Consider the following 26,487-nt stretch of genomic DNA (forward strand, 5'->3'; position numbering starts at 1 on the left):
CACTACATAATTTTGTAAGTTAATAAAGGCAATGTGATCTAGCTGAAGAAAAGGGACTAAAGATTGGGTGGTTTTTATTGAGACTGGACTGAAGAAAGTTTGAAGATTTTTCTCAAAGAAAAATGCGCTTTCTTAGCTTCCTGGTCAAGTCGTTGTTAGTCCTTGTAGAAGAAGAGATCCTGTTTACCTGGCAGCTTGTAGACCAAACGGAAAATCGTCGATACAAATTATTAGTATAAGAGTTCCAAGAAAAGATCCTTGTGAAACACCAACATGTAGTTCTTCCATTCGTGACGGAACACCATTTTTAGAAGCAAACATTGGACTCCAAGAACTATAAAAGGAACAGAAACAGCCTGAATTTACTTCACTTTTAAACTAGAAATAGATTTTTTAGTTCCTTCTTTAGACAGTTGGAGCGCCTTTAATGCCCAATAGCTGGAAAACCAAAAGGTGCTGTTCTGCTATGCAGATGGCCTACATATACATATGCAAGGAAGATACCACAACCTTTCTTTATAACAAAAGCTCAACACGAATGTATTTCAATATTGTGCTCCTCTCTTTTCGAAAGCAAAAATGAAAGTATGTGATCTATTCTTACACAGTAGATTTTTCAAATTAATGAAGATGAACTGGAATCACGCTGATGAACTGGAATCATATCTTTTTTAAATGATATGTAACTGTAGCGTTTTTAAATGATATGTAACATAGTCATTAGGCTAGCAGGTGCTGAGGCACCCCTTTACATTTCTCAATTATATGCTGCAAAACTTTCCAAAAATTGTATGTTACCGTTTGATGAGAACGAAGTCATATATTTCGTCAAATTTTTAAAGATTTTGAGATCGAGTTTAATCGAAAATAATCTCGTCTCCTAGGCCAGAGAAGCTGCTTTCTTTATAAAGTCTTGGAAGGGAGTGTCTCGCTAACTGAAAACGGGCTTTGAGTTTTAGTCCAACTTTCAAAATCTATCATTTGATATCTTCATTTGATACATGAAATTGAGAACAATACGTCACTTGATATCTACAAATTTTACAAGCCGCGTAGACGTTTCAAATACAGTCAATTTGACAGAGAGTCTTCTTCATGCCAATGCCGATTGTGGATAGAAAACATTAACAAAGGGGGGCTCAGCCACCTTGAGCTCCCCTAGCACTACACCACTGCTGCCTGTCTTCAACCTCAATTGATGTGAAAATCATTTTTGATGCAGTTTCCGACAGTCCCTTTAATGTTACACTTTCAAAATTTTTCTTCCCGCCAACCATGGCGGCGGGCTTCAAAGAACCCCAGAACACTGATAACATTGTGCCCCCCCCCCATTTTCAATCAAGGTTGGTGCCCCCATAGCCACTTTTGAGCCATCATGCCACTGCTGGCTTCGATCATTTACTAAAAAAGATTACCGCTCAGTTTACAATTGATACATTAAATTGAGGGACAATACGTCACTTGATACCTACAAATTTTACCAGCCGTGTAGACGTTTCAAATACAGTCAATTTGACAGAGAGTCTTCTTCATGCCAATGCCAATTGTTCCGACATTGTAAATAGGGTGTTTTCAATTGCAAAGGATTTTAAGGATGAAATATGGCAAAATTTTTCCGGGCCCGTTTTACAAGTCCTAAAAATAAGCAACTTTAACACCTATTGGCGCTCTTTTGCTTGCTTTTCCCGGTGGGTTGAAGGGTAGCCAGTCCGCCCCTCCTGCCCAGCAAGATATTTAATATGAACGAGATCCTTGGTAAGAAAATGCCTCACTTACATATAGACTCAAGTTCACAGTTCAGAATTAGAGGAGGTCAACATGTACAAACGTCATGAACAGGGCCGTCCGAGAGGTGGTCAAGGAGGGGCAAACTGCCCCAGGGCTTCGAGAACTGAATTTTAACAAAAGGCAAAAAAACTTTCTGCTCGCTTCCCTCACAGTGCATGTAGTTCTTCGTTGCACTTGTGTTTGTATCAAGTGCGCGCAACAGCATTGGGTTTGTTTCACATTCTTGCAGTCTTAAAGAGACTATGGTTAGAGAAAGGGGGATAAACCCTAACAAATATAGCAGATGAATCTATAAAAATGATAAAAACTTGCATTTTTGTAATTTTAGTGCATGGTTTCAAGGTAGGTGCCATTTTGGCGACCTGTGGTTTGTGATAGGAGATATCAAACAAAAGAACTGTTTCAAGAATTACTATAAGACCCTAAAACGAAGTCTCTTTAAAAGTTTTTACCGAACGGATTGTTAATAAACTAAATTGGCACCTTTGTTTATGAAATGTTTAAGATCAAGGACCAAACTAGAAAGAAGATTATATTTAAAGTTTTCAGTGGAGAATCTGGATCATGTCTATGAAAAATTTCTAATAAAGATTCCAGAAGGATAAAAATGGCTTTTTCTGAAAGCCTGGCTACAATGATATCTCAGTTGATTATCGGTTTGATCCTGAACAGTTTCGCCGCGAGGATTCGGAGGCCCTGTGGCAAAAAAAACTTTTTGCGACCATTCCCTTCTTACGGATGTGTCGATAAAGATAAATAATACTACAAGAAAATCAATTTGTCCTCTTTTATCTGGTTTCTACTGGTAAAACATCAGTCGTTTTATACTACACCCATGTTCTGAAAGGACCCTACAAATTGCCTAGGCATTTCGGGTAAAAGGAGCATTTTGGTCGTCAATGGTGGTGGAAGTCGGAGAGCCTGGTGGGGCAATTCCCCCACCACTGAGTATGTTAAAAAATGCCCTGCCACCTTGGTAATTGAAGAGATTCTCGGTTGGAGGCTAATTCAAAGTGTGTTGAATTAGGGGCATCTTATGAAAATATCTCTAAAAGGTGGAAAAAACTGACAAATTTTCGAAGTTTTTTACTTTTTTCAAGCTTTCTTGAAGAAATCGATGTTGATAACTGAATATTTTTACAGTGCTGCATTAACCGCAGGGCATGCTGGGCAACGTGCCCAGTAGAGAAAGTATATTTAATTTTTCAATTTGATGTTAAATGCATAAAAAGGGTCTTAGGTAACTTGCTGCTGCAGAGAAAGGAGCACAGCCTAAAACGGGAATTAACAGAATTATTGACATTACATGTCGAGATATTACGCAAGGCAATTCCAATTAGTTTACTAGGGTAATGTTTCAATAAGTTTACTTAAGTAAAATTTCTCTAAGAAAGAAAACAACAAAGCAACATCAAATGGAGAGGACTGCATTCACCAAAAAACTTGTTGATATAGTTAGCGGCCTCTACAAATCACTTGATCGACCTTAACATAAAAGTTTCTTCAGCCTTTTTAGAGTTGTACCAAGGCCAAACTTCTCTAGAGGGCGCCAAAATTGGTGTCCTGTTGTCAACTTTGAGCCACCACGCCACTGCCTTACATTCTATTAGTCCATAAAGTAATAGCTAGCCTAGCGTTGGCCCCTTTAACTGAAAGCTGGCCCCAGCTACCGTGATCCTAACAACTGGACAAGCAAAACACTGTAATTTCTTCCTTCGGTTTTTACGTTCGCCTCATTTGTTTTCAACTATATTTTCAAAGTACATGACTACTCAGAGCAGCAATGTTAAACTGACGTTATTTCCTGCTTCTCTTCATCTACAGCCACCAGTTCTTCAGGCAATATATTTATACCTAAGGCCTAAGATCGAGGAGAGCAACACATCAAATAACATTATTAAACTCTGAAAATTTTAGTTTTATCTTTTCTGCTTTTAAATTATCCGCATTTTCTTCTAGGTACCAATTTAGAATCAAACAGACTGTCAAGTATTTGATTGAAGCGTTGCAATCGCCAAAAGGTGCAAACAGTTGCATGCAAGTTTAACCCTAGCTGTATACAAAAAACGGAAAATTTGTCAAGCATTCTGCATTCAAAGCTCCTGTAAAAAATGGCAGGGAAGGACGCATCAGCTTTTTGTAGTGACAAGGCACTTCGATTGTACGAACTTTTTTCTATTCCAAACGGGCTCATTGCATTGATAAATGTAATTTTGAACTCGCTGCTGACATTTGTCCTTTGGAAATTGGGAAAGCTGCAGACAATCTCATTTCGCTTTATTTTCATTCAAAGTTCATGTGACGTGTTAGTTGGAATAACGATGCTGCTGACAAGGATCATAATTCACGTAACCAACAAGCATTCCTGTGCACTGATCACATATACATACATCGCATGCGACTCGCTTTGTGGCTTTTCTGCCGTCATGATCACACTGATTGCAGTGGATCGATTCATACACATGCGATTTCTGAACCGCTACTCTGATTGGATGAACAGCCAGAGAGCCATAACTATGGTGCTGTTCAACGTCTTCGTCTCCGTCGTTATAGTTGGTGTACAAATCCTGGGGCACTTCGAAAACAGCTACGTGTTCTCACATGTTATTTTGAATTGCATTGCAATCGGGCTAATGATTTCAGCTAGCTTTGTCTATTGCAATGCATACAGATCATTGAACAGAAGAACAAGGCAACTGAACCTTGAGCGAAGTCTGCCTGTAACCGCGAACTCGGAAGCAAACAATAACCCAGCCGGGAACGCTGGCGCACTCGTTCCGCGTCGCAAACGGAATGCGTCGCAAGAGTTTCTAAAGGTGATGGTTATTGTCTTGACGTCGTTGATTCTAACCTACACCCCGTTTGTCGTTTCATGGACTGTGATTTACTTGTATCGGGACAATGAAAAAATCAATGACAAGGTTTTACTATTCCACTTCTTTTCTAGGCTTTTTGTTTGCATAAATTCGTCTCTAAACGCAACTTTATTCCTTTCCATGAACAGAGAGCTAAGACGATATGCCTCGCGCGTTCTGAAATGCTATCCAAACGATTTAAGGGGAAATGATTCATCGACAGGTGGCAAGTAATGCATTCTACTTAAAATCACGTAGTATAGTGATACCCCAATTAGCCAATCAGAAGGGTCCACGTTAGTGGCGTACCCAAGGGGGAGGAATAGGGGGTCCGGACCCCCCCTCCACTTTTCTAAAATATGATCCTCGAGATTTGTCCAAAAACGATGTAAAACTCATTGGGGGGGGGGGTGTAGGGGTGTAGTATACTATATTCTTGTGTCAATAACAATTGTAAAATACTTTGCTATTTACCGTAGCTAACATGAATCAAATAATGGGGGGAAATTTGGCGTTTCCCCGCATTTGCGAGTGTCTGAAGGGCGTGGTCCAAAACATTTTCTGGGGGCTGAGCCCCAGAACCCCCACTGCTGCAGCCCTGGGTACGTCACTGGTCCAGGTAGTTTCTCTAAGCGCAATAAAAAATACAGCGAAGAGGGGATGTTTACTGTCGAATTTTCAAAATAGCAAGGTACCAAATTTTCTGTATTATCAGTGTGAATAAACACACATTTTGCAACAAAAATGTACCATGGCCAATGTGGCTATGATGCTTGCATCAACAAAATAGTCTTTTCTAGGGTCCTTATAATGTTTGATATTGCCAATTACCCCCTCACCCCCCCCCCCCTCCTTCCTCGAAAAAGTTTGATAGCTAAACTAAAACGTTTTTGAATTGACATCCATTTGTGGAAGATGACTCCTCTATATGGAAGCCGCTACCAAAAGGAAAATTGCCTTTTATTATAAGTGGGTTTTCCAAGTTTTTGTACACTTGTTAAAATTACAGGAAATTTCTATTAGTACTGGTGATTTGCCCGAGAGAAGACTCAACCCAGCTCCAATCTTCAACGTTGCATAAATTCACATGGAAGGCCATGAACGCGATAATAGTTTTTATAACTGTCTTAATTGTTTGACTAAGACAGGCTTCCTAACCTATTTCTTTTTTCTTCCTCTCGCCCCCCCCCCCCCCCCCCTCCAATCCAAAAGGAATTCACAGTCTGCACAATATGCACTGGTAGCAGAACAGACAGTAGATTTCATAATGGATCTGCAACTAAAAAATCCTTTTAATAAAGATTGTAACTTGTGATTCTATCTTATTATCTTGTAATCAAATTATCGAGAACGTGTGTTGCGTAACTTCCATTAAATGCTCTAACTAAAGTATAGTAAAACCTAATATTGACAAAGGTTTGGCCCAAAATCCTGGCTATCGCAAGTCTAACTTGGAACATTCTTGCATGGAAACTTTAGATGTATACCTTGTATATTTCGTGCACATTCTATACTTGTGAGATAAAATGTAGTCAATTCTGACAAAATAACCATACATTTAAAGCAAATTTTAACGAGGAAATGGAATGTTATTAGACAGTTTTCTTTGAGGCAGAGTTTCACCTACATAACCATTCTTATGGCTAAAAAAATATGTTTTAGTGATCAAGTAATGTAAAAAGTTGATTGGCATTAACGTGTTTACACCATTATCAACTATCGTGATCATTATAATTTTCATATTTATTATTGATCAATTGATTTCCTCTCTAATGGGGGAGCTAAAATCAGAAGATCGGCCAAGTATTCTTATCATTGCCACACGCGAAACCATAATGTTAAAATCTATTATTCTGAAAATAACAAACCCAAGAGTTTATGGAAAATAAAACGCGCATGCCAAAAGTACCTAGCATTGATGTATTGCTCCACAATTAGTCAGAAGAAGCCAAGAAGAATGTTTCCTTTTGCTTAATTTACTATAATTCCAAAATATGCATTACTATTTTTTAAAAAGTTGCCCAAAGTTACAATAAGAACATCTCACACAATCGATATGTATAAAGATCTTTATTTGTATGCTGCATAACTGTATAGAATACATTATCGGTGTCCATTCGCACAGATGAAGCCTTCAGCTAATTTAATAAACCAAAGCACAAAAATGTGCAATCCTACAAAAGTTGATACACCATGAGTTATTTGCTGACTAGAAAATGAATATCATAAACCACATTATTCACATGGGCATATAGAGGCTATGATCTCCAGATTTGATATTGTGAATACGTTGTTTAAACAATATATAAGGTAATGTTCTACAATTTAGACAACGTCCTAGAAAGTTATGTCATCGGAAGACCTAACTAGCGAGCCTGCGAGCTAAGCTTCTTCTGAGGCTAATACCATTGAATAAAAGAATAGATGTTTCTGCTTAACATACAGAATAATATTAAGTATAATCACAAACATACTGATAGATCACTTTTACAATCGATAAAATCATTCAGCAACCAATTAGGCCAAAGAAATCGGGAAGGTATGTTGCATTTCAAGGTCCTTTAAGCAGGACAAGCATTGAAAACAGCAATACTTATGTTAAAGCTTTTATCCTTCTTTTATCCTAAGTCTAGCTTAAAATTTGAATCTCTGAAGTAAGCAGTTGTCTTAAAAACGTCTTCAATAAACTCGCCAGCTAAATAAAATTCAAAAGATAAACTGATATCGGAATACGACTTGGCCTGAAATTTGAAATCTATTAAAGCTGAAGCCCGGCTCTCCCTCGAACAAAAATGTCCACTTGAGGTTCTTTACTATAGCTTTGTCATCACCACTGTCTGCAAGATGCTGGCAGCAAGTATTACTAAAGCATTTGTTGCTCCGATATAAGTTGCCTTGCTAGCACATTTTTCGTACAGAGCAATTGAAGTGCCATTTCCCTGCCATGGAAATTTTCGTAAAAATAAGTGTAAGAAATTAATTATTAATTAGTCAATATTAATTGGTTATTAATCGTTTTCAATTATTCATTGTTTTTAATTGACGATTATCAATCGAATTGCAAGATGGATCAGAACCAGACCAGGTGAAACCAGCTGGTATATCACTGGAAAATGTAGAAATTCAAAAAGCTTGTTTTCATGCTTTACCAACGATTACAATAACATTCGATTGATAAAAGACTCACTGAGAATTCATGGAAGAATTTCCCAGACTTCCTGGCTGTTTTTTAGCGATTTGAAAGATCTTCACTTTGTTATTATGTTGTAGCATCACACGATATTGACAATAGACACACGAATCTTACTTCTGCATGAAGTTTACGTCATTTGTCCGTGCGAAGGGGGGTTTATATCTACTTTTAAAAAAATGTATATCTATCAGGGAACATTTTGAACGGTTTTCGTAACATCGTAACAAAAGGGACAAAGAAAGGGTTCTGGTTGACGAATCAGGATAGAATTCATGTCAGTATAGATTTTTTATTGGTACATTGGAATAGCTATACTACTATCAAAAGTGTGAATCGAAGAGTCTCTGGAGGGTGGTTGGGTTACGAAATCACCAAAAATGAACAACATTAACACTGAAGGTATGTACATTTAATTACGTTTAGAAATGAAGCTGAAATGAGACTCACCGGTCGCAGAGGAGGAGACCTGACTCGCAGATAATACGAATGCGTTCCATGTGGGATAACTGTTAAATAAAAGGCAACAGAGCCACGGAAGTTCCTCGGTGGAATCCAAGACGCTGAAAGCTCCTTGACGTTCTTGCTGAATTTATTCACGACGCTGTCCTAGAGGGCAAAGCATTGGGAAAATAAGGAACGGCAAGAACGTGAAGATCAATTTCTTGTGAGCGCTCTGGGTAAAAACTTTCAGCGGAACAATTTTTAAAGACGTTTTGTCAATTATTTAGCAGAGTGACATTAGTACAAAGATATCAAGAGACAGAAATCAAGCAGGGCTATTTCATATGTCATAATCTACTTTATTATTACATTAAGATGTATTGATCTTATGATAAAAAATTTGACGAATGATTTCACCCTCCTTGTAAATACTTACGTATGGATAAAAACACGAAATGGCTTGAGCATCTGGCTGCAATGATGTTGTGTTGAAGTGCCCCAAAGGCAAAAACTTGCTATCCAAACTCCGGGCTTGCAAGAGAAATGCTTTCATCCCACGAATGATTCCGTCTACTGCTTTACACGATTTTACAACAACTCGTACTGGACTGCCTGCCTTAAAGCTTGAACTCGAGATGTAAACAGAGTAAATCTTGGCATACGCAAGCACAAATGAAGTGCCGCGAGAAGATGCGCTTTGCGAAATTTGTGGCTTCATTTCCATGCAGTTGCTGTGGTCAAAGGTAAAATCAGCGAAAGTCTTTTGTAACTCTGTTGCTCCAAGAAGCAATAATACAGACAAAATTTTCATTGCAAGTAACATGCTGAACGATATTTTCTGTCTTTGAAGATGTGAAAATGACTGTCTGAAGAATTTTTAGCCAATCGACAGTTTATAGAGAAGACGCAATAAATAAAAGTCTAAATGGACCATTTGAAAGGGCGTTGGCAAGGCAATCACAGCCGCCATTTCAAATACAAGCAAGGAGCAGATGTCTTTCTCATTAAGCATTCAGGGGTGTGGCAATCAATTCATTGCAGCTGTATGATGCACCAATAAGGTTCTAAAGCACAATTTTTGTGTTCTTTCATTGATAGTATTAAAAATACCCTGCAATTGGTCAAATCAGTCCCTAGGAAATGCTTTGATAATCCGCAGTGTCAGTTAACTGCAAATCAGTTTTTACTTCCAGTTCATTATTTTGCCAGTATTGTTTGTTTCTACGAGACAAGAATGTTCCGAGCCTACATAAGCTGGAAGTAAAAAAAATGTTTCGAGATCAACTTTATGATGCCTTGAAATCTGTTTCCACAGGTGACCCCGTAGTTATCAACACATTAGAATTATTGATATGCTTAACCTAGTAAAGAGCATATTTTTCATTGCATACAAACATTGTCTATCAAGATCTGCTGTATGGGATCGTAGCAGGCTTTTATTCCAAAAACATTTTTCCCAGCCTCTTGCCACAACGAATTGCAATACTGATAAGACATTGCCCAAACTGATGCTCGAAGTGCAAGTACACAATTTTTTGACAGCCCTTTTTCAGATGGTGTACTGAAGTCTGGGTCTGCTTATCAATGTTTTCGCCTGCTATTTTGAATACGTTCCATCGAAGGCTTCACTGGGCCATGGCGCATTTGGAAACTGAAACGAACCTTTTAATGTACTTATGATTGCAAGGGAACACAAGACTTGTAAGGGGCTTAAAAAACAATAATGCCCAACTTCTATTGTAATTTGTCTGTTTGCTAAGAATATATTCAATCTTTTGAGCCAATCACGATAATAAGAAGCAAGGTAGAAAGCAAAAGTGTTGGTTTGGCGACTTGAAAACAATCGCCGGAGAGAGACAGAATGGGAGGCAACTTGATTGGGAAACTGAAATCCAAGTATCTATATTGCTTTCCGTAGAAACAGTGAAAGTTTCAAAATGCATTTGCCAAGTCATCCACGAGCTAATATTCAGTTGAAATGTTATCACTTACTTAGGATACAAATTAGAAAACTGACATGTCAGTTTTTAAACAATTATATTCTCAGGTAGGGTTGCTAGATTGGCCTTTTTCAGGCCAAATTTTTCAATTTTGGCCTTTTTCATAGTTAAATTGCCTGGGAAATTTGCTTTTGGTCTACTACTTGAATTTGGCCTTTTTGGCCATTTTCAGCAGAAATTCTAAATTGAAAGAAATGGAGCAATTAGTAGTTTACTACGCCCATATGTAAAATATTATAAGGATTGTTTTAAAGAAGATGTAAGTTTCTTACTTGAGTTAAGAGAATACTTAAGACGCATGCGTAGGAATATAAAACCAGCGCATGCGCATTGCAATTTTGGGAGGTATTTTTTGATTTGGCCTTTTTTGAACATTTGGCCTGTGTTGCCTACCCGTCTGGCCCGGGTTTGTAAATCATATTTTGTAAATCATATAAGCCTGTCCCAAGGGCCAGAGAAATATTGAAAGTGGCAGGGGCCAAAATATTAAATTTGTTGAAGGTTTGATTGATCGAAAATAAATTGCGATGGAAGGAAAATCCGAGGCAATATTGTCAGGAATTGCCATCACTATAGTTTCATCTAAGTTGACAGGAATTTCGAGAAGTCTTCAATAGCTTTAGTAAAAACTTTCTAGTGCAGCGACTATAATAAAAAGTTTTCACGAGGAATAAATTAAACACAGATTATAAACAAAATATTAACACAAAAACATCAACAGAAGAAATACATAAACTAGAAATAAAAAAAAAGAATTTTGAAAAGTTTGGGGTATTATAACGTAAAATCTTATGGTAAAAATTTTCGGAAGTAAGTGCTTCTAATAAGACGTGGGCTAGGCGAACGATATCTAATAGAATGTTTTAACACGTCTAGAATTTCAAAGTGGTAATAATGTTCTTTTGTGTCCTTTTGGTTAGGAAGGACAGTATGCTAACCTTGTTAAAGTCCTTCTCTACCACGAAATATTCGCTTACAGTTCCATCATTTGCTTTTCTTCTCCTTTTTGGCAGTACAGGGCTATCGTACAGGGCTAAGTCAGTCTTTAAAGCTTTTATGACGATACTTTCAAAGCACTTGATCAAAGATAGAACTTGTGAAGCATGTTTAGGCCATAGAGAAAACAAATTCGTCATTTGGCTTTGGCACAAAGTTATTCTGGATCGCTTTTCTCCAAATATTTTGCTGAAATAAGCACGTAATCCAAAAATCGTACAGCGGTTTATAAAAAGCGATTACTTTCTGAAAAGTTGTTACTCACACAGTACAACATGTAACGTTCAACTTGGAAAATGGCTCGGCCAAATTCTAATATATAAATGGTAAACACATAGCTAAGGGAATAGTAAACAGAATATTAAGCAAAAAAACTTCAGGGTGGACTTAATTTCTTTCTACTTTTAATTATAAAATTTATTTGGCACTGCAGAAAGGTTGGGTTATGACACCACAACAGCCCCTGCCCCCCCTGAATTGCCTGCTCTGTTTTCAAGTTACAATTGTCATATCTCTCCAGAGGCAAGCACATGCTTTTCATCTCAAGGAAATGAGAACTCAGAATAAAAATATTGTCAAGGAAAACACTTTCGGATTTCAAAGACTTTATTACACAAATTGATATCACTACATAAGGCAATAAAATTGCAAAATCTCCAGCATTAAAAAGGCTTGTGTATTTCATCAGATACCTTACGGATATAAACCATCTTTGTGCATACAAAGAAAACATCTCGACAAGAGATCAAAGGATGTTATTAATACTACCAGGCAATAAACTTCGTGTTTGTTGAAGTCAGTGTTCAACATTCTGAACCAATATATGTCAAAACAATGACTCGGATGGTTCAACATCATTCAGATTTCATCCTTTCTCCGAATCCAACATAGTGTATTTAAATTTGATATAACAATGAATTTCAAAGAAGGATGGTCGCAACATTATTCATGATTCGGGGCAGCTCTTTCCTTATCTAAGCCTCTGCAGATTTTCGAGCTTCCGTAAAATCTAGATTATCTTTTTTTATTGCAAGACTAAACCGTTTCCAAACAAGAAAAGGATAAGATAATTTGCATTTTAATAAAAAAATAATGTTTATTTAAAATCAAACCACACATCTATTTTATAAAAAAGGAATAGTTTAAAGGCGACCAGACTAGCTACATTAATTTTAAAATATGAAACTACGTATGTTATCGAACAAATGTTTCGTTATTATTTTATTACCCATTTTATCACTTACCCCAACCTTGAGGTTATATTCCCATAGGGATACTTCAAAGTATCTAAATCTATCAAAGAACTATTGCATCATGCTTCGGAAAAATTAGCTTCTATATACTGGGTAATTTCTTTGACAGTTGGGCGATTCTGAGGTTCGACTTGAAGGATGTACTTTATCAGATTGTTGAAGGTCGGTGAGAACGGGCTAGAAAAAAGAACAAACGCTTCAGAAAATCTAAATTAAAACATCTCAAAGACAAACACAGCATTGACACATAATTATACTTTTACGTAGTTCTCCGTGAAAATAAAAAAGTTTTCACTGCAGAAGGTATCGAATAGAAGGTATCGATAAGATACGGGGGGGCAACTAGAGGTAACGTCAAAGAAGGGGCATTAAGAGAAATTAGGGACAAAATTTGTCTATGCTCGGGGGGGGGGGGGTTTACACAATAGCTTTGAGGTACTGACGGGTTCTTTTTTCTGAAAAGTGCAGAATTATCTGTACCATTTGAAGAAACATGGAAAATAATGAGTATTATTTTGGGAAAATATTGCAAAATTATTAGGCGGGAAATTTATTATCAACAAAACTGAATTTCCAGTTAGAAATGAAAGTATGAAATTTATTTGTAGTATTGAGATTTTGGAGGCAAAGGACATGCAACATTTGCTTGATGATGTTGTTGCGCCTTGGAAAATGTTTATTGCCTTGCGGAATTATGGGTATAGTTTTCGTCATGTTTGCGGAACTATGGGTCACTTTTTTTCTAACACGTGCGGAATTGTGTCAAAATTTTTAACCAAAATGGCACCTCCTCGTCGTAAGCTAGGCTTAGTTACTCCTAGCTCGAGGGAAACGAAACCAAGGAAAAAACAATCCCAAGGAAAAGAAACCTTGATTGTAGATAAAAATAACTTTTAAAAAATTTAGTTGCTGAAGTGCGTATTACCTGTCTTCAGGAATCGAAATCCGCCCGCTCATTGCGGAGAGCGCCGATCCATCGCACGGACTATTGACGTAAGCCATGGCGTATAATGTGCAACCTAGCGACCATACGTCCGTTTTTTCATCGATTCGACATTCAGAAGCCACGGAAAACAGTTCTGGGGCTCTGTGGAGATACAGAAATAATGCTTTATATGATACCGACACGGATTTTAGAATACCTCGCTTTGCAACCTCAAACAGGCAACGTAGTTTCTCATATCGAGGTGTAACTAAGCACTGAAATTAAAAAGCCCCTCCACTGGCTACTTTCAAAAATTGCTGAAACAATCCTAGTAAAATCAAAGGGAGTGAGACATCTTGTACAGCATCAAACTTTTTTTTATTTTTTCTTTCCTAACCAGACTATCTTGTATATTAATTTTCGTTTAACTTTGTTTTTGAATTGTATGTTAATTAGCTCAGGTTTTTAGACAGGACACATTGTAAATCAGTTATTATATTTTCATTATTGAATGTATTACCCTGAATAAATATCAAATCAAATCTGAATAAATGAAAAAATCAAATCAAATGAAATCAAGCAGCGCCCTCGGAAGCGAGGGGGCTGGGGTCAGCCTTTCATAATTTCAAAACAATGTTTTTCTATCACTTTTAAAAGGAATTGAATGGGAGCAAAATGGCGTTCTATTTTCCATGTTGGTTAGCTTACCGGTAGGCTGCAGTACATTCCTGTGCACACTTTTCTTCTAGAGCTAAGGACTCCGATCTACAAAAAAAGATGTTGTTGTAATAATCGTAAGGCCAAAAAGGAATGATGAAGCGCTTAAGAGTGGGAATGGAACCAGCGCCAGAGATCTAAACTGACAAACTCTCACAGGTGTCAAGTGCCCAAAGAATTCATCACTGTAGCTCATACACAACGGTGGCAAATCTATTTAAACAACCGTCTTGACATTTTGTGTCGATAGGAGCTAATCGCTCCCAGCATTGGTTTTCAAATTCTCCTCAATCTACCTCGATCAAGGCTTCGAATCAAAAATTTTATTGCGCCAACCGTCGTTTTGTTGTCTGTTACCAGGCAAGTACGTGTGTTTCATCTCAAGGAAGTGAGAAATAAGAATAAAAGCTAGAGAATGGTACCTTGACCGGACTTCGACCCTAGCTTCCGAAACACTTCCCATGTCCATTAAACACACTGTTCCATCTTCTCTTAGCAGCAGATTGTGTGGCTTGGAATAAGAAAGCACTACTACTCAATTCCTGGCAACTGTTTTTTTAAAAGGAATATTTAGCAAGATTTGCAAATATATTAAACAGATTGACATGAGTTATGATACGGGAAAAAGTATGAACACATATGGAAGTAACGCTATCAATACAAAAAGGATACAGAAATGAAAAGGAGAAAGGAAGAGAGGATCACAACAACCAAAGCGAACCAAAGAACTTCTAGTACACGAATAATGTAGAAGACAGCGAACAAAAATGGCACAATTTAATTGGCTGGCTAGAACAAACTTAAATCGTAGTTGTTTTACAAGAGAATTGACGTAAAGAGTTAAAATAGAGATAAAAACAGAGAGCTCAAAAACGCTGACATCTCATCAGTAACTAAAATCATAAACAAATTTTCCACAAAATGTCTGATATCAATAAGAAGAACATTGCCAAGTTGTACCTTGATATCTCGATGCGCGTAGGGTGGACAAAGCGAATGGAAAGCAGAAACTGCTTCACACAACGATTCAAACATGTGCAGGATTTTTCTCTCTGGTATTCTTTGACCACGTGCTGCGGAATTCTCAATTAGCTCTTGCACAGAGCCATTCTACAAAAAGGTCGATTCTAAAATTAAAATGACCATAAAACTCTGTATTCTGTAACTGAATACCCACTGGGAAACTAAAGCAAAGGAGTATAATTGGGGGTATCTTTTAAGGGAGATGCTACGTCACTGAGTGTGTGTAAACCATGCGCAGTATGAGCACCAAAGTTAAGAATAATCAGAGACAGCTCTGGGGATGGCAAAAGACAGAAAAGTATGAGTCGAGAAAGAATCTACTAAATTAATAAGAAACTTTATTGAGAATATACAGCAACTTGCAATAAATCAGTCAAAAAAAATAACCCGTATATAATTTCTAAAACAGGCAAATCCGAATGCACACCATCAGTTGCAACAATTTACGGCGGGAAAATGTTATTTGTACCAATGGCGGCGCCAGCCACTAAGCTCTGGGGGGGGGGGGGCAAACCAACAAAATTTAAGCCACGCCCTTTTAACCACCAGAAAACGCCCTTTTACCAACAGGGAACGTTAATTTTATTCGAAGGGAACGCCCATGACTAACTTTTGTTTGACAATTGGCAGTTTGAAAATCATAGGATTACATCACAAAAAGTACGGTGCCAAATTATTACCCCTCACCCAACATTTTCTCATTGAATTTAGACGAAATACAAAATCGATTCTGCTGAGAACTGGGGGGGGGGACGTGTCCTCCCCCAGTCCTCCCCGTGGCGCCGCTACTGACTTGTACAGTAAGTGCTAAACTAACAGTAAAACGTGTTGTAAGAATGTAGAAATCGCTACGTTTAGGAAAATCAATAATAAATACAGTTCTAACATAGCGAAAAAATAACAAGGATTATATGACTCAATATCATATGTAAAACCATTCATAACACAGCACGCAAAGAGGTTAAAAAAATTTAGCACCTGGTAAAATGGAAATAACATTCTGGCTTCTCTATTTTCCCCTTTCACGACAATCTCGTAGTCAATAAGAGGCATTATGTTAGGATGATCAAAAAGCCTGTGAGCCGTAACTTCACGATCGACCATCTGAAAAACAACATGCGTATGCTTCGGTTGAACTTGTAAAAATACCTAAAAGCGTACAACGCTGAAAAGTTTCGAACTGAAATGAGCATTCAGAAAATATACCGACTTAACCATTTTCAAGGCCTTGCGAAGGACATCGGACAATGAGTTTACAATTTAAGGATTTATAAAATTGGGACCACACTACCTGAAAGAACATAATAAATTACTTGCCCAAGTAGATATTGACAGTTTCTTTCCTAGGATTGGTCATTTAAACGAAAATAAAGGCATTTAGTGTAGACATGGTTGCTATAATTATCAAAAAACGGCAATTTTGCGCCACTAAAGCTGCCAATCGCAAATTATTGCTTCGTATAGAAGATTCGTACCTCTTCATGTTCTGGAACTTGCATTAAAACTCTTTTCTAAAATAAAGATACAAATTGAAATTGTAAATCACGAAGAACTAATTTCAAAAGGAGATTTAAGAAATGGTCAGAATGTATTCACAAAAGACAGAAGAAAGGGTACTAAGGGGGCAGACAATGAATTCTTTTTCAGTGGAAAACAAGTAAAATAAGGAAAGTGATGTAAGAGATTTTATTGATGACTAATATGAAAAGAAATTGATACAAATAAAATGAAAGTGCAAAGCAAACAGATTTAAGTTAACAAAAAAGGAAGGACAATAAACGAGAAAATGAAAATTGAGGTGCAACGAATTGAAAAAGGATTCAGATAAGCTTTGGTTGACAAAAAACATTCTGCGAAGAGAGGGGAGGAACAGGAGACAACGAAAAGGCTTACGAACCAAAAAATCGGATTCGGACTATCATCTACTAGACGAAGAAGTCAACAGCGGATAGTTGCAAGAAACTGGCAAAGGCGAGTGATAATTCACCCTTGCAAATAGCGTACGAGATTTTCCCTAAAATATAAGGATTTCCGAGGATTTTCAGACAAAACAAAAGAATTTTCACAAAAGGTGGACGGGATTTTCTTGGAGTGATTTGTCCCTCGGGCAAAGGTAAGAGAAGGTGTTTCAACGTCTTTTTGTTGGGACAACGATCTATGCAACTTGAAACAACGGAATATTATTATTAATTTTTTGAGTTAGAGTTGGCGAATAATCAATAGCTAAAATTGCTAATTATGGCTAACTATTTATGAAAATACATACAATATACTATAAGAAAGATACAACTAGATTAGGAAAATACTATTAGAAAAATAGAATTTATTGAATTCACAATAAAAACCTAAACTTGGATAAAAAACTTTACATAGACTGCAGTTGCAAGGTATGCATTAATTGGTGTTGATAAGTCTTCTTTACATCTGTAGGAAAGCTTTTTTCACCTTCGGTAATTTTCATTCATGGGAGAATCTCAAATTTTTTGAGGTATGTCTTTTTCCTCCTGCTTTAGATTAGGACGCGCTTTAATAAGACCGGACAACTGTCTTTGAAAATACTGGAAAATAGGATAGCCTGTAAACAAAGGCGGTAGATCAAGGTTGCAATAGTCGATAAAACAAGGTGGAATGGCAATGCAAACATCTGAAAATTTTGCCAAAATGGTACTCACTTTCCTTCAGGCAACCGTTGCAAGGGCAAAAAACTGTGTCACACAGAAATGACATGTTAAACGGGGCAATCGGCCAGCAACTTCTGTTGCAATGCCGTGAACAGCAGCTTGAAAGGGTGAGCCACAATTGAGAGCGCACGGAGCGATCCTGCATTGAGAGACTTTCTAGGTTTCAAAAGCATCTAGATTTTTATGGGAACTGTTTTAAAGTTAAAATGTAGTCGCTTTCAATGACTGACGGCATCTTGAACCACTCCGCCCTTCCCAACGACATACCTTGCTTCTGATCTGGATTTGCTACATACCATTGCAAACAGGTCATCCTTGTATTGCACCAGCTGGACGAATGAGAATGCTGGAAAATAGTTTAAGCGATGATAACAATAGATACTTATCATAATATTAGAAAATACGACAGGAACCCAATCGGGGGAGGGGGGACTATGAAACTTAAAGGGCCGTATCATATGTTGGCTAATTTTCAAGACCCGCCCATTTTGGGAGTCAATTTTCAAACTTGATATCAACCAGTTTTTGAAAGCATATCTGAGGTCCCTGTCTGAGATCAAGGGTTTCCAGCAAGGGTTTTTTTATATTGGTCCCCCCGAGGCAACTTTTGGGCCTAACATCTGAACGAAGATGATTTTTCAATCAATGTCAGTGTTTACTTGTCAGACAATGTTACCAGATCTTTATCGTTGAAGCAGATTTATCGCATACTTCAAAACTGTGGACGGGGAGCTGGTTTTTAGAGGCGAAGCTAAAGAAAATTGTTGAAGGGGAATTTCTAAGTTGCGACTGTTGCCAAAAATAATACCACGTTGCCAAATTGCTTCTAGCGCTCCTAGTGAATCTTTAGCATTTTGAAAAAACATATATCTTCAAAGTTTAAAATATTGAAGAAATAGATGAAAAACAAAATTAACGAATGTATAATGATTTTGCATTTGCCGACAAGCCATTGCGTTGGCCCCTTGAGCCAATAAAAAGGCACTTTGGACGTTTTCAAGTGCCACGCTAATACACGAAGTTAGAGAAATACTTTTTTAATTTTTTTAAAACTAGACTGTACAGACTAATTGAATTTCAATCATAACTTTTGTCTTTTGTTTTTCCTCCAAGGGCATTATTTCTTGTCTGAATAGTGTGACAGATAAAAGGACGGCGAAATTAGTGGCCAGCCCCAGACGCGTTCCAGACAAAAACGTCAATTTCCGTCTTTGACCCTTATTCTGTGTTTCTATGGTTAATCTGTGACCCTTATTGTGTGTTTCAGACCGGCTACGCAGGCCATTTCTGCGTTGACACTGTGGCAGAAAGAGAAAGAGAAATGGCCTGCAAGGAGAAAAACTTGAACGAGAATTCCAGCAACATAACAGAACATGATATTCAGAAACTTTCAGCAAACGAAAGGAACACCTTTGAAGATGAGTTGTGCAAAGAGTACACCTGCGCAGTTATCGACTCGCCTAGCGATGTGTTTTTGTATCGTTCATTCGACGACAGGACAGTACATAATGAAGAACTGGACTGGAAAGTTGGTCGTCCTTCTTTCTATAAATCTACGCTTCGCTGTCTATTTTTCGCTTTTTCTACAACAATCATCTTCGGAATACCCTTAGGAGTTTATACAGCCACACTCGCTTGGCTTGATTTGCGGCTGGCAGAGGCATGTTACAGCAAAGCTTGGAAGGGGCTCCCAGTTTCTATTAAGCGAGTGAGACTAACAGCACAAGTGGTTGAAGGGGTATTTATTCAGTTTTGGTCGTTCAGCGCATTGCTTTTCATGTTTGGAATAAAGCAACTCAAAGATCTCAATATTCCTGTTTGGAACGTTCTCGCTGCATCATTTGACGCTATTTACCGCTTATTCTTACATACATATGGCGTATACCATCACTCATGGACATCATATCCACTGAATGTGTTATTTGTAGCAATAACAACATTCAACTTCTACCGGATAACGCTGCTTTTTTCAAGAGACATAAAGCCACGTGTCATTCTTGCGGCCAAACTTGGCATGGCGTTTATTTTTGGTACACCCCTGTTCATATTGATGAACTACCTTCTGTTCCCCGTCTATGCCAGGGTCCCTTCAGACACAACAAAGGCTGTTTTCTCTGTCTTTCTCCCAGTTGTCTTTATTCTGCCAAAGGCTGTCATAAATGTGTGCCTTGTTGATGTGTCGGATTATTGTAGTACTAGATATTCCTCTATTCTAGTAGTTGGCTTTCATACAATTGTGATAATTATTGCACGATTTCTTCAAGCAAATATTGAAGAAATTAAAATTTTCACAATCATTTGTGTGGTCCATGGACTTGAAAGCCTTTTTGATAAGTTAACATTGAACTTGCGACTAAAAGCATACCGTAAACTCTGCAAATCATGTGCAGGAATTCAGGATGGGAAGGCGCAGGAAAAGAAACGCCAATTGGCAATGAATAGACTACTTGCTGAGCAGTCAATTTCAGGCATGATCTTGGAAACTGACACTATTCTTTTCAGCTGTGCCTTAGTTGCTATATTAACCTTTTACTATGGCAATGGAAATAACAAGTGGAATGACATGGTAACTCCATTTGTAGAAAGAGTCAGTATTGCAGCTTCAATTGAGTTAATATTCAATTTACTATGTACAAAGGTTCTTACATATTATTACAATATCCCAGTTATTCGGGTCTGGAGAAAAAGATGGTGGTGGATTATTGCTGGGATGTGCACATACACTGCATATGCAACACTCTACTGCACTGAATATTTGTATCAACCAATTGTCTCACATGGTTTATACAACAGGAGCAAACTGGCAGCCTGTCCTAACACAACAATTGCCATGTGAAGAAAACATCTTGCAAAATGAATAACTGTATGTTAAACCAGACAAGTGTTTTCTTTATCCTTTAATTTTTGTGGTGCAACTAGCAACAATAGCAAAAAGGAATCTGCTTTTTACAGACTAATAAATCTACAGCAGCCGACGTGATGACTAAATTTCATATTTTCAGTTTGTAATAAGCGTGATACTTACCAATATGATGTTCAAGTTTTTATCAAGACAAAAATCCCAAAATAGACTTTATGACATTTTGGGTTCAAGGATGTGGGAGGTCAAGTTCTTTTTCTGTTTAGTTGGTAGAAATCTTTAGCTATGTATAATAATATTTAAGCTATTAGTTGCATCTTGTTGACTTAAATGTAATGTTAGAAAGCTAGCAATTTTACTGGTTAGAAAGCAGCCTGTATGCTGGGGTGAAATATTAGTATTTATTAAATTCATATTATATTTAATTCTATTTCACTACATTGGATTCTCTTTGTTGTGTTGCTTTATAACCAATCAAATCAAGAAAAATAGCAATCATACAAGAAATGGATAATCTGAGAATATTTTCAAAAAACTACCTGAGGACAGAACATGGCACCAAAACTTTATAAGAATAGAAATAAAAGGTATCCTAATCAGGTAAAGTTTTATAATACAAATGATAGCACAGAAAAAAATGGAATGAAGGACTGCCTTTCAAAACAAGTGGATTGATGTCAACTTTTAATTTGGGGGCTTAACGCCTGTTAATGCTCTAAAATGTTTGCTGCAAAAGTTCTAACTAAATCAAATTTCACAACCAATCCAAAATTTAAAAGGCTAGGGCCAAGGACTAAATAAAATATTTTGGAACAACCTTTCTAGGAAATAGTCAATGCTCATCAAACAATTACTGCCAAAGCTGGCAATTTCTTTGTTGAATAGTTATCATTAGTTTTTCTAAACTTTAGTATGGGCATCAACGTGACAACTCTGTGATGTAGGTATGACTTGCACAGTGAGCTTCAACCCAGCAAGGTCCCAACAAAGGGGCTGTGTCACAGGACATTCAACTTGGCAAAAACCAAGTAAAGTTCTTTGGTTGAAAGAACGACCCCCGGGTAGGAAAGCAATTCAAAATTTGACAGTATTTGAAACCCATATTCATAGTTTGAAGCTTTCACATTAACAAAAGCTGCATTATCATAATGATAAGGCTGAAAAATGCAGTTGGTAAACCAAAACCTAAGAGTCCATATTTTTCCTTAGCAAATAGAAGGACATCCTGCTTTTAAATCCCCAACAACTGTAGAAAGAAACCCAAAAGGGGCAGATCTAAATAAGCTTCTGGGATAAGGAGCATAAAATAAACAAAAAAACAAATAAATGTTCCAGTTGCTTATGTAGCTAAAGTTAGCAGAAGTAGAAGCAATCTTTTCAGCTTGTAAACTGGACTATTCCCATGTGTTTTAAGTATTTGAATTTACCAAAGGGATCACTTGACCAAGGAAAAAAGATTTCATGTCCAAGCTCAGTGAAAAGCTGAAATCATAGTAAATGTTGATTCCATGTTTGGTAAATAGAGTTCTGGTAATAAAATTCAAGGGTGTCAGAGCATCATCAGAAACATCTTCTGATGTTGGCCCAGTATGTAAATTAGGCTGAAAATATACTGACAAATGCTTTTAATCTGTTTACAAAACATTGTTATAGATCTTTGAAGACACCATGATGCAAACGAGAGCTTATAAAACTGGAACAGACCCAATTAATTTTATTGCGAACAGCTTTCCTGCCTGTCACTAAGAAGTTTGAATAAATATAATTTGCAATCAAATTAATTGCATTACATGAAAAGAAAAGTAGCACTTTTGTTTCTTCATTTTTCTTGCTGCTTAGCTTTTAAAGGTAGTTTTAGAACATTGACAAAATGCTAATTGAACAGTCTCCTCTGGCTGTGACCATATCTAGCAGTTCCTATCACCTAGAATTATAGAGATTTAGTAACTCTCCTCAGTCTTTGTAAAAGTTTGGTAATTGCAGGAAATTTAACCCTAAAATTTTGGATCTGTAGTTTGTGATCCTAACCATAGATCTGACCTCACACCAACTGTTTGGAGAAGAGATAAAAATTCTATCTCACAAAAAATATGAATACGCTTTTTTCATAAGATCAATTAAAATAGGTCAATTAAAATGAGCCTCAAAATTGGTCAAAAGTTAAGAACAAATTAAGAAAAGGATAATGCAAAATATTGAAACTGAGCAAATGGTCTGGCACTGTGTACATTGTGCCTGGGTCCTTTGCTACACAGTGGGGTGTGGGGCATGGAAGTGTCAAAAGGGGGGGGGGTGTGGTGGGCATCATGCCCCCCCAATGTCTGCAAACTTTAAGAACGTTGGTCATGCAGCGGGAACCTTAGCATTAATTATGAAGTTTGATCAAATTTCAACCTGTAATTCATTCATTTTATTGGTCATGGTTAGTCATTGGTCAAAAGTTAAAGACAAATTAAGAACAAGCTGAGGTTGAGCTATTGAAAAATGTAATTTTGAACAGCCTTTTATCTAAAAAATGAGGATGCTTTTAGCCATGTTTGGATGCTTTTTCGGCGAATATTCAAACTTGTAGGAAAATGAAGGTTGTCTCACTCCCTTTGTTGGCAAATAAGGCCTGAACACCTCCCTTGAGCGAAAAAGTTAGCAATCCCACTGCTCACAGCCTGTTAATTTAGGAACAAATCAAGAACAATCCACCCTCAGATTTTAGAAAAAAACAGTCAGCCTGAAGGAGCTAATAATTGGCCAAAAGGAGCAATGACTATAAGAAATGACTGCAAGAAATAACTGCAAGGAGTTTTCTGAGATGCATTTTAAGCTAATCTGAAGGGCATTGTCGCAAAAAGATACTCATGGATTCACCCAAAAACGCAAACTCCAGGAATATTAGTTTCTGTAAACTTAATTTTCTTATACTTTCATGCCATCATTTGCTCTTACTTATTAACATCAAGTGTTTATATGATCATCTATTTTATTGTTAATGAATTTTCTATGGAGAAATAGTTGGCCAAACAAGAAAAGTTGGTCACTTTTTTATGAACACCCCCCAAACAAAATTGTCTAGGCACATCACTGGTGTGGGGGAAGGTCCTTGATAAGAAAATGTGACAGATTGTTTTCATGGAAGCCTGATATTTTCAGGTACCGCAGAGCAGGGGGGCTGAAGGGGCTTTAGCCCCCCACTTTTTGCAAAAGAAGGCGAATATCAAGTAATAAACTTCCAGTAAAGCCTCTCTTTAGTCCCCCTCCCCCACTTTTTTAGACTCCCCACTTTTCTCAACGCTCCGCGGTGCTTGATTTTGTAAAAAAATGACTTCGGTCAATTTACTGAATTTTAGAAACAGGAGGAGACAGTTTTTCCAATTATTATGCTCATTTTCAGCTGCATTGGACCGCTTGTCACGCGCACTATGTGCCTTACGTAGGCCTAACTCACTGGCCTAACTTTGCAGTTAAATCGAATTGTTGCTCTTTACAGCATGCAGTTTAACTTTTGAAGCCTACTGTTTTGAAACAGTATGTCTTAATTTAGACCTATTTTCATGATTAATTTTTGTCTTCGGTATTCATAATTCAATCTGTTGTGCCGCTTCCCAGCTAAAGACAACTTGCACATAACAGGATCAACATAATAAAAATCATTTGTGCTGAATTACCTCCTTCACCGACATCCTTTACAACTACGTATTGTCTTTCACCAACACGAACTTTATGCCTGAATATGCCACACAACATTTGACCCATCGTTAAGCAGCTGAGGTTGAGCTTATCATAAGAAACAAAATAATAACAGCGCTACTTTTTCTCCTCATGACATGTCCCCAACACGAGAGTTTGTGCTATTGAGTTGCATTGAATTGAATTGCAATCCTCCCCAAAAAGTGTTCGTGATTAGAAATCACAGGTGATTATTTTTTCTTCTTTTGATTGGTATGATTATTTCAAAATTTTCATCAGTTTGTTGTTTTGTGTTGATTTTTCGCTTTATGTTATTTCCGTAAGTTTTCTAGAAATACTTTAAAATCATTTTTCTTTCGTAAATTTACATCTTTATGTTTGCCTTCCCTTTCCTGTGCCAACCCTAGCTAATTTGAGATAAATTATACCTTCTTCCACTTCTCGTTTTTTTTTATTTTCACGCAAATACAACTCAACATGACAACAAAAACAGCAACATGATTACAAAGGCATGAAAATGGCGAATTAATAGTTATATTTAGCCGGTAGGGCTTCTGACGCCGGTTGCATGGAGGGGGGGGGGGCAAGGGTGAACTGAGTGCTTTGCGATAAATTTTTTTGACAAAATATGGGAAGGAGGTCTTGTATACTGGTCCCCCCGGTCGTCAGTGGCCTTAAGAGCATAAGATATCTAAGCTCAATCTGAAAAACTACGTTGCACGATCAAATGTAGTAAAGAATCTACAGAAAATCGTCCATCTTTACATCTACATTTGATTTTTACATCTTTTAATTGGAATATTGCTCCCAAATTCTCTACATCTATTCAAGACAGTATCAAATCTATAAATTTTGTAATTTGACTCCACGTTCTTAAATTTTGCATGTCTTTAGTTGTATATACATCCAGTGGGGTTGGAGCAGTGGCGGATTCAAGGGGGGCAGATGCCCCTCCCTCACCGAGTTGAAGCAGGTCTGGCGCCAATTTTTGGAAATTGTGCGCCCCTTTTCAAGAAAGAGAATGAGGTGAAAAAGTTTTCTGAGACTTATAGATTAATTTTTTGTGAGAATTTCCTTTAGAACGTGAATGGAGAGCCTTCTATCAGTAGTTAGGGACTGAAATTGTTGTATACAGTATACACTAGTCACCAATCTTTGTAAATTTTTCAGCGCCCCACTACCAACTGACGTTCCTTCGAATTTTTTCTGGATCCGCCTTTGGGTGGGAGAGAATATTTCCTCCATGAATGGTGGATTAAACCATTTCAATAAAGAGATATTGCATGTTTTTATTATTAGGGATGGTTGTTTTACTCTCTCCCAGTAGTCATTCAAATGTTGCTTGATAATGATTATTAAATTCTACTCGTGTTTTCTGCTGATTTTGTTGTTATTTTCTTACTACAAAGTGTCCAATATAGCTGAAATAATTGAAGTATGGAGTGATAAATGCTTTCATCTTTAGTTCGCGTTTGGATTCACTCATGCAAGAGACAATTCTTGCAACAAGAATGTTTATTTGCTTCTGTTGAAGTTCTTTATGTTTTCGTCATAATTTCAATTGCTGATCCAGTGTAATACCAAATCATTTTGTGCTTTACTTTCTGTAACAGTGGTTTCATTGATTCTTACTTCAGGTGTTTTTTATTCATAAAGAAAAACTAGGAAGGTTATGAGTTTGCATTTGTCTTCATTCAGTACCATTACATTGTCACTAAATTTGCCTTTGAAAACCTACGTTGGTGTTCCAAGACTTTTGGCAGTGATTATAGGTAATGTGGACAGGATAGGTGTCTTTTTTAGAAGAGGAAGAAATTTCCTCTGCTTTTGAACCGAAATCATAATCATTTTAAATTCAAGAAAACAAATCGCAGATATCTCTTCACTATGGATATGGATGTCAAATCACTTTACACATGGAGTTTCGTATTCAGCTTGACTGTCTTTATAAACAATTCTGAGTGCTGTTTCTTGGATTTTACTCACTTTTGCATTTGGACCAAATGTCATGGAACATCCAAATTAGAGGGCAGTAGCTTAACTGAACATTTATGAAGCTGTTCATTAGGAGGCG

At 37.2% G+C, this 26,487-nt stretch overlaps 4 protein-coding genes across 8 annotated transcripts in view; 2 read left to right on the forward strand and 2 right to left on the reverse strand.

The window, feature by feature from the left end:
* Nucleotides 1-5,843, forward strand: part of LOC135686733 (uncharacterized) — a 16,352-nt gene extending 10,509 nt beyond the window's left edge. For both annotated transcript variants that reach the window (XM_065203032.2, XM_065203031.2), the window contains exon 2: nucleotides 3,748-5,843. In XM_065203032.2, coding sequence (XP_065059104.1) covers nucleotides 3,900-4,877 — 978 coding nt within the window. In that variant the 5' untranslated portion in view covers nucleotides 3,748-3,899 and the 3' untranslated portion in view covers nucleotides 4,878-5,843. The remainder of the gene's footprint in view (nucleotides 1-3,747) is intronic.
* Nucleotides 5,844-6,435: 592 nt separating this feature from the next.
* LOC135686735 (putative defense protein Hdd11) lies at nucleotides 6,436-11,619 on the reverse strand. The gene is made up of 3 exons (XM_065203038.2): nucleotides 8,714-11,619; nucleotides 8,284-8,442; nucleotides 6,436-7,582 (listed from the first exon to the last, which is right to left on the reverse strand). The coding sequence occupies exons 1-3, from the start codon at nucleotides 9,098-9,100 to the stop codon at nucleotides 7,457-7,459; spliced, it is 672 nt and encodes a 223-aa protein (XP_065059110.2). The 5' UTR covers nucleotides 9,101-11,619; the 3' UTR covers nucleotides 6,436-7,456.
* A 284-nt stretch (nucleotides 11,620-11,903) lies between these two features.
* Nucleotides 11,904-24,585, reverse strand: LOC135686734 (serine/threonine-protein kinase 16). Of its 4 annotated transcripts, none has more exons than XM_065203034.2 (9): nucleotides 24,392-24,585; nucleotides 18,169-18,218; nucleotides 16,667-16,702; nucleotides 16,170-16,295; nucleotides 15,129-15,278; nucleotides 14,591-14,679; nucleotides 14,160-14,216; nucleotides 13,452-13,613; nucleotides 11,904-12,703 (listed from the first exon to the last, which is right to left on the reverse strand). In XM_065203034.2, the coding sequence occupies exons 1-9, from the start codon at nucleotides 24,477-24,479 to the stop codon at nucleotides 12,586-12,588; spliced, it is 876 nt and encodes a 291-aa protein (XP_065059106.2). In that variant the 5' UTR covers nucleotides 24,480-24,585; the 3' UTR covers nucleotides 11,904-12,585. The 4 variants fall into 4 exon arrangements, with proteins under 4 accessions (XP_065059106.2, XP_065059107.2, XP_065059108.2 ...); XM_065203036.2 differs by having other exon boundaries at nucleotides 11,907-12,703; nucleotides 18,140-18,218; nucleotides 24,392-24,453; XM_065203035.2 differs by lacking the exon at nucleotides 18,169-18,218 and having other exon boundaries at nucleotides 11,906-12,703; nucleotides 24,392-24,575.
* LOC135686732 (uncharacterized) lies at nucleotides 18,221-21,170 on the forward strand. The gene has a single exon (XM_065203030.2). It carries the CDS (start codon nucleotides 19,194-19,196, stop codon nucleotides 20,706-20,708), a length of 1,515 nt encoding a protein of 504 aa, XP_065059102.2. The 5' UTR covers nucleotides 18,221-19,193; the 3' UTR covers nucleotides 20,709-21,170.
* Nucleotides 24,586-26,487: the final 1,902 nt, after the last annotated feature.

This window comes from Rhopilema esculentum, chromosome 6 (genome assembly GCF_057945365.1).
Source record: "Rhopilema esculentum isolate cy_ngs chromosome 6, ASM5794536v1, whole genome shotgun sequence".
Taxonomy (NCBI): domain Eukaryota; kingdom Metazoa; phylum Cnidaria; class Scyphozoa; order Rhizostomeae; family Rhizostomatidae; genus Rhopilema; species Rhopilema esculentum.

What these genes read in the sequence shown, in the direction of transcription:
- LOC135686735 (XM_065203038.2), bottom strand. Translation starts at nt 9,100, where the DNA reads ATGTTACTTGCAATGAAAATTTTGTCTGTATTATTGCTTCTTGGAGCA. An exon ending in TTTCGTGTTTTTATCCATAC is followed by an intron (nt 8,443 to 8,713) that starts GTAAGTATTTAC and finishes TTTGCCCTCTAG; the next exon opens with GACAGCGTCGTGAATAAATT. An exon ending in GGTCTCCTCCTCTGCGACCG is followed by an intron (nt 7,583 to 8,283) that starts GTGAGTCTCATT and finishes TTTCCATGGCAG; the next exon opens with GGAAATGGCACTTCAATTGC.
- LOC135686732 (XM_065203030.2), top strand. Translation starts at nt 19,194, where the DNA reads ATGGCCTGCAAGGAGAAAAACTTGAACGAGAATTCCAGCAACATAACA.
- LOC135686734 (XM_065203034.2), bottom strand. Translation starts at nt 24,479, where the DNA reads ATGGGTCAAATGTTGTGTGGCATATTCAGGCATAAAGTTCGTGTTGGT. An exon ending in AAAGGATGTCGGTGAAGGAG is followed by an intron (nt 18,219 to 24,391) that starts GTAATTCAGCAC and finishes ACTATTTTCCAG; the next exon opens with CATTCTCATTCGTCCAGCTG. An exon ending in AGGATGACCTGTTTGCAATG is followed by an intron (nt 16,703 to 18,168) that starts GTATGTAGCAAA and finishes TCTTTATTTTAG; the next exon opens with AAAAGAGTTTTAATGCAAGT.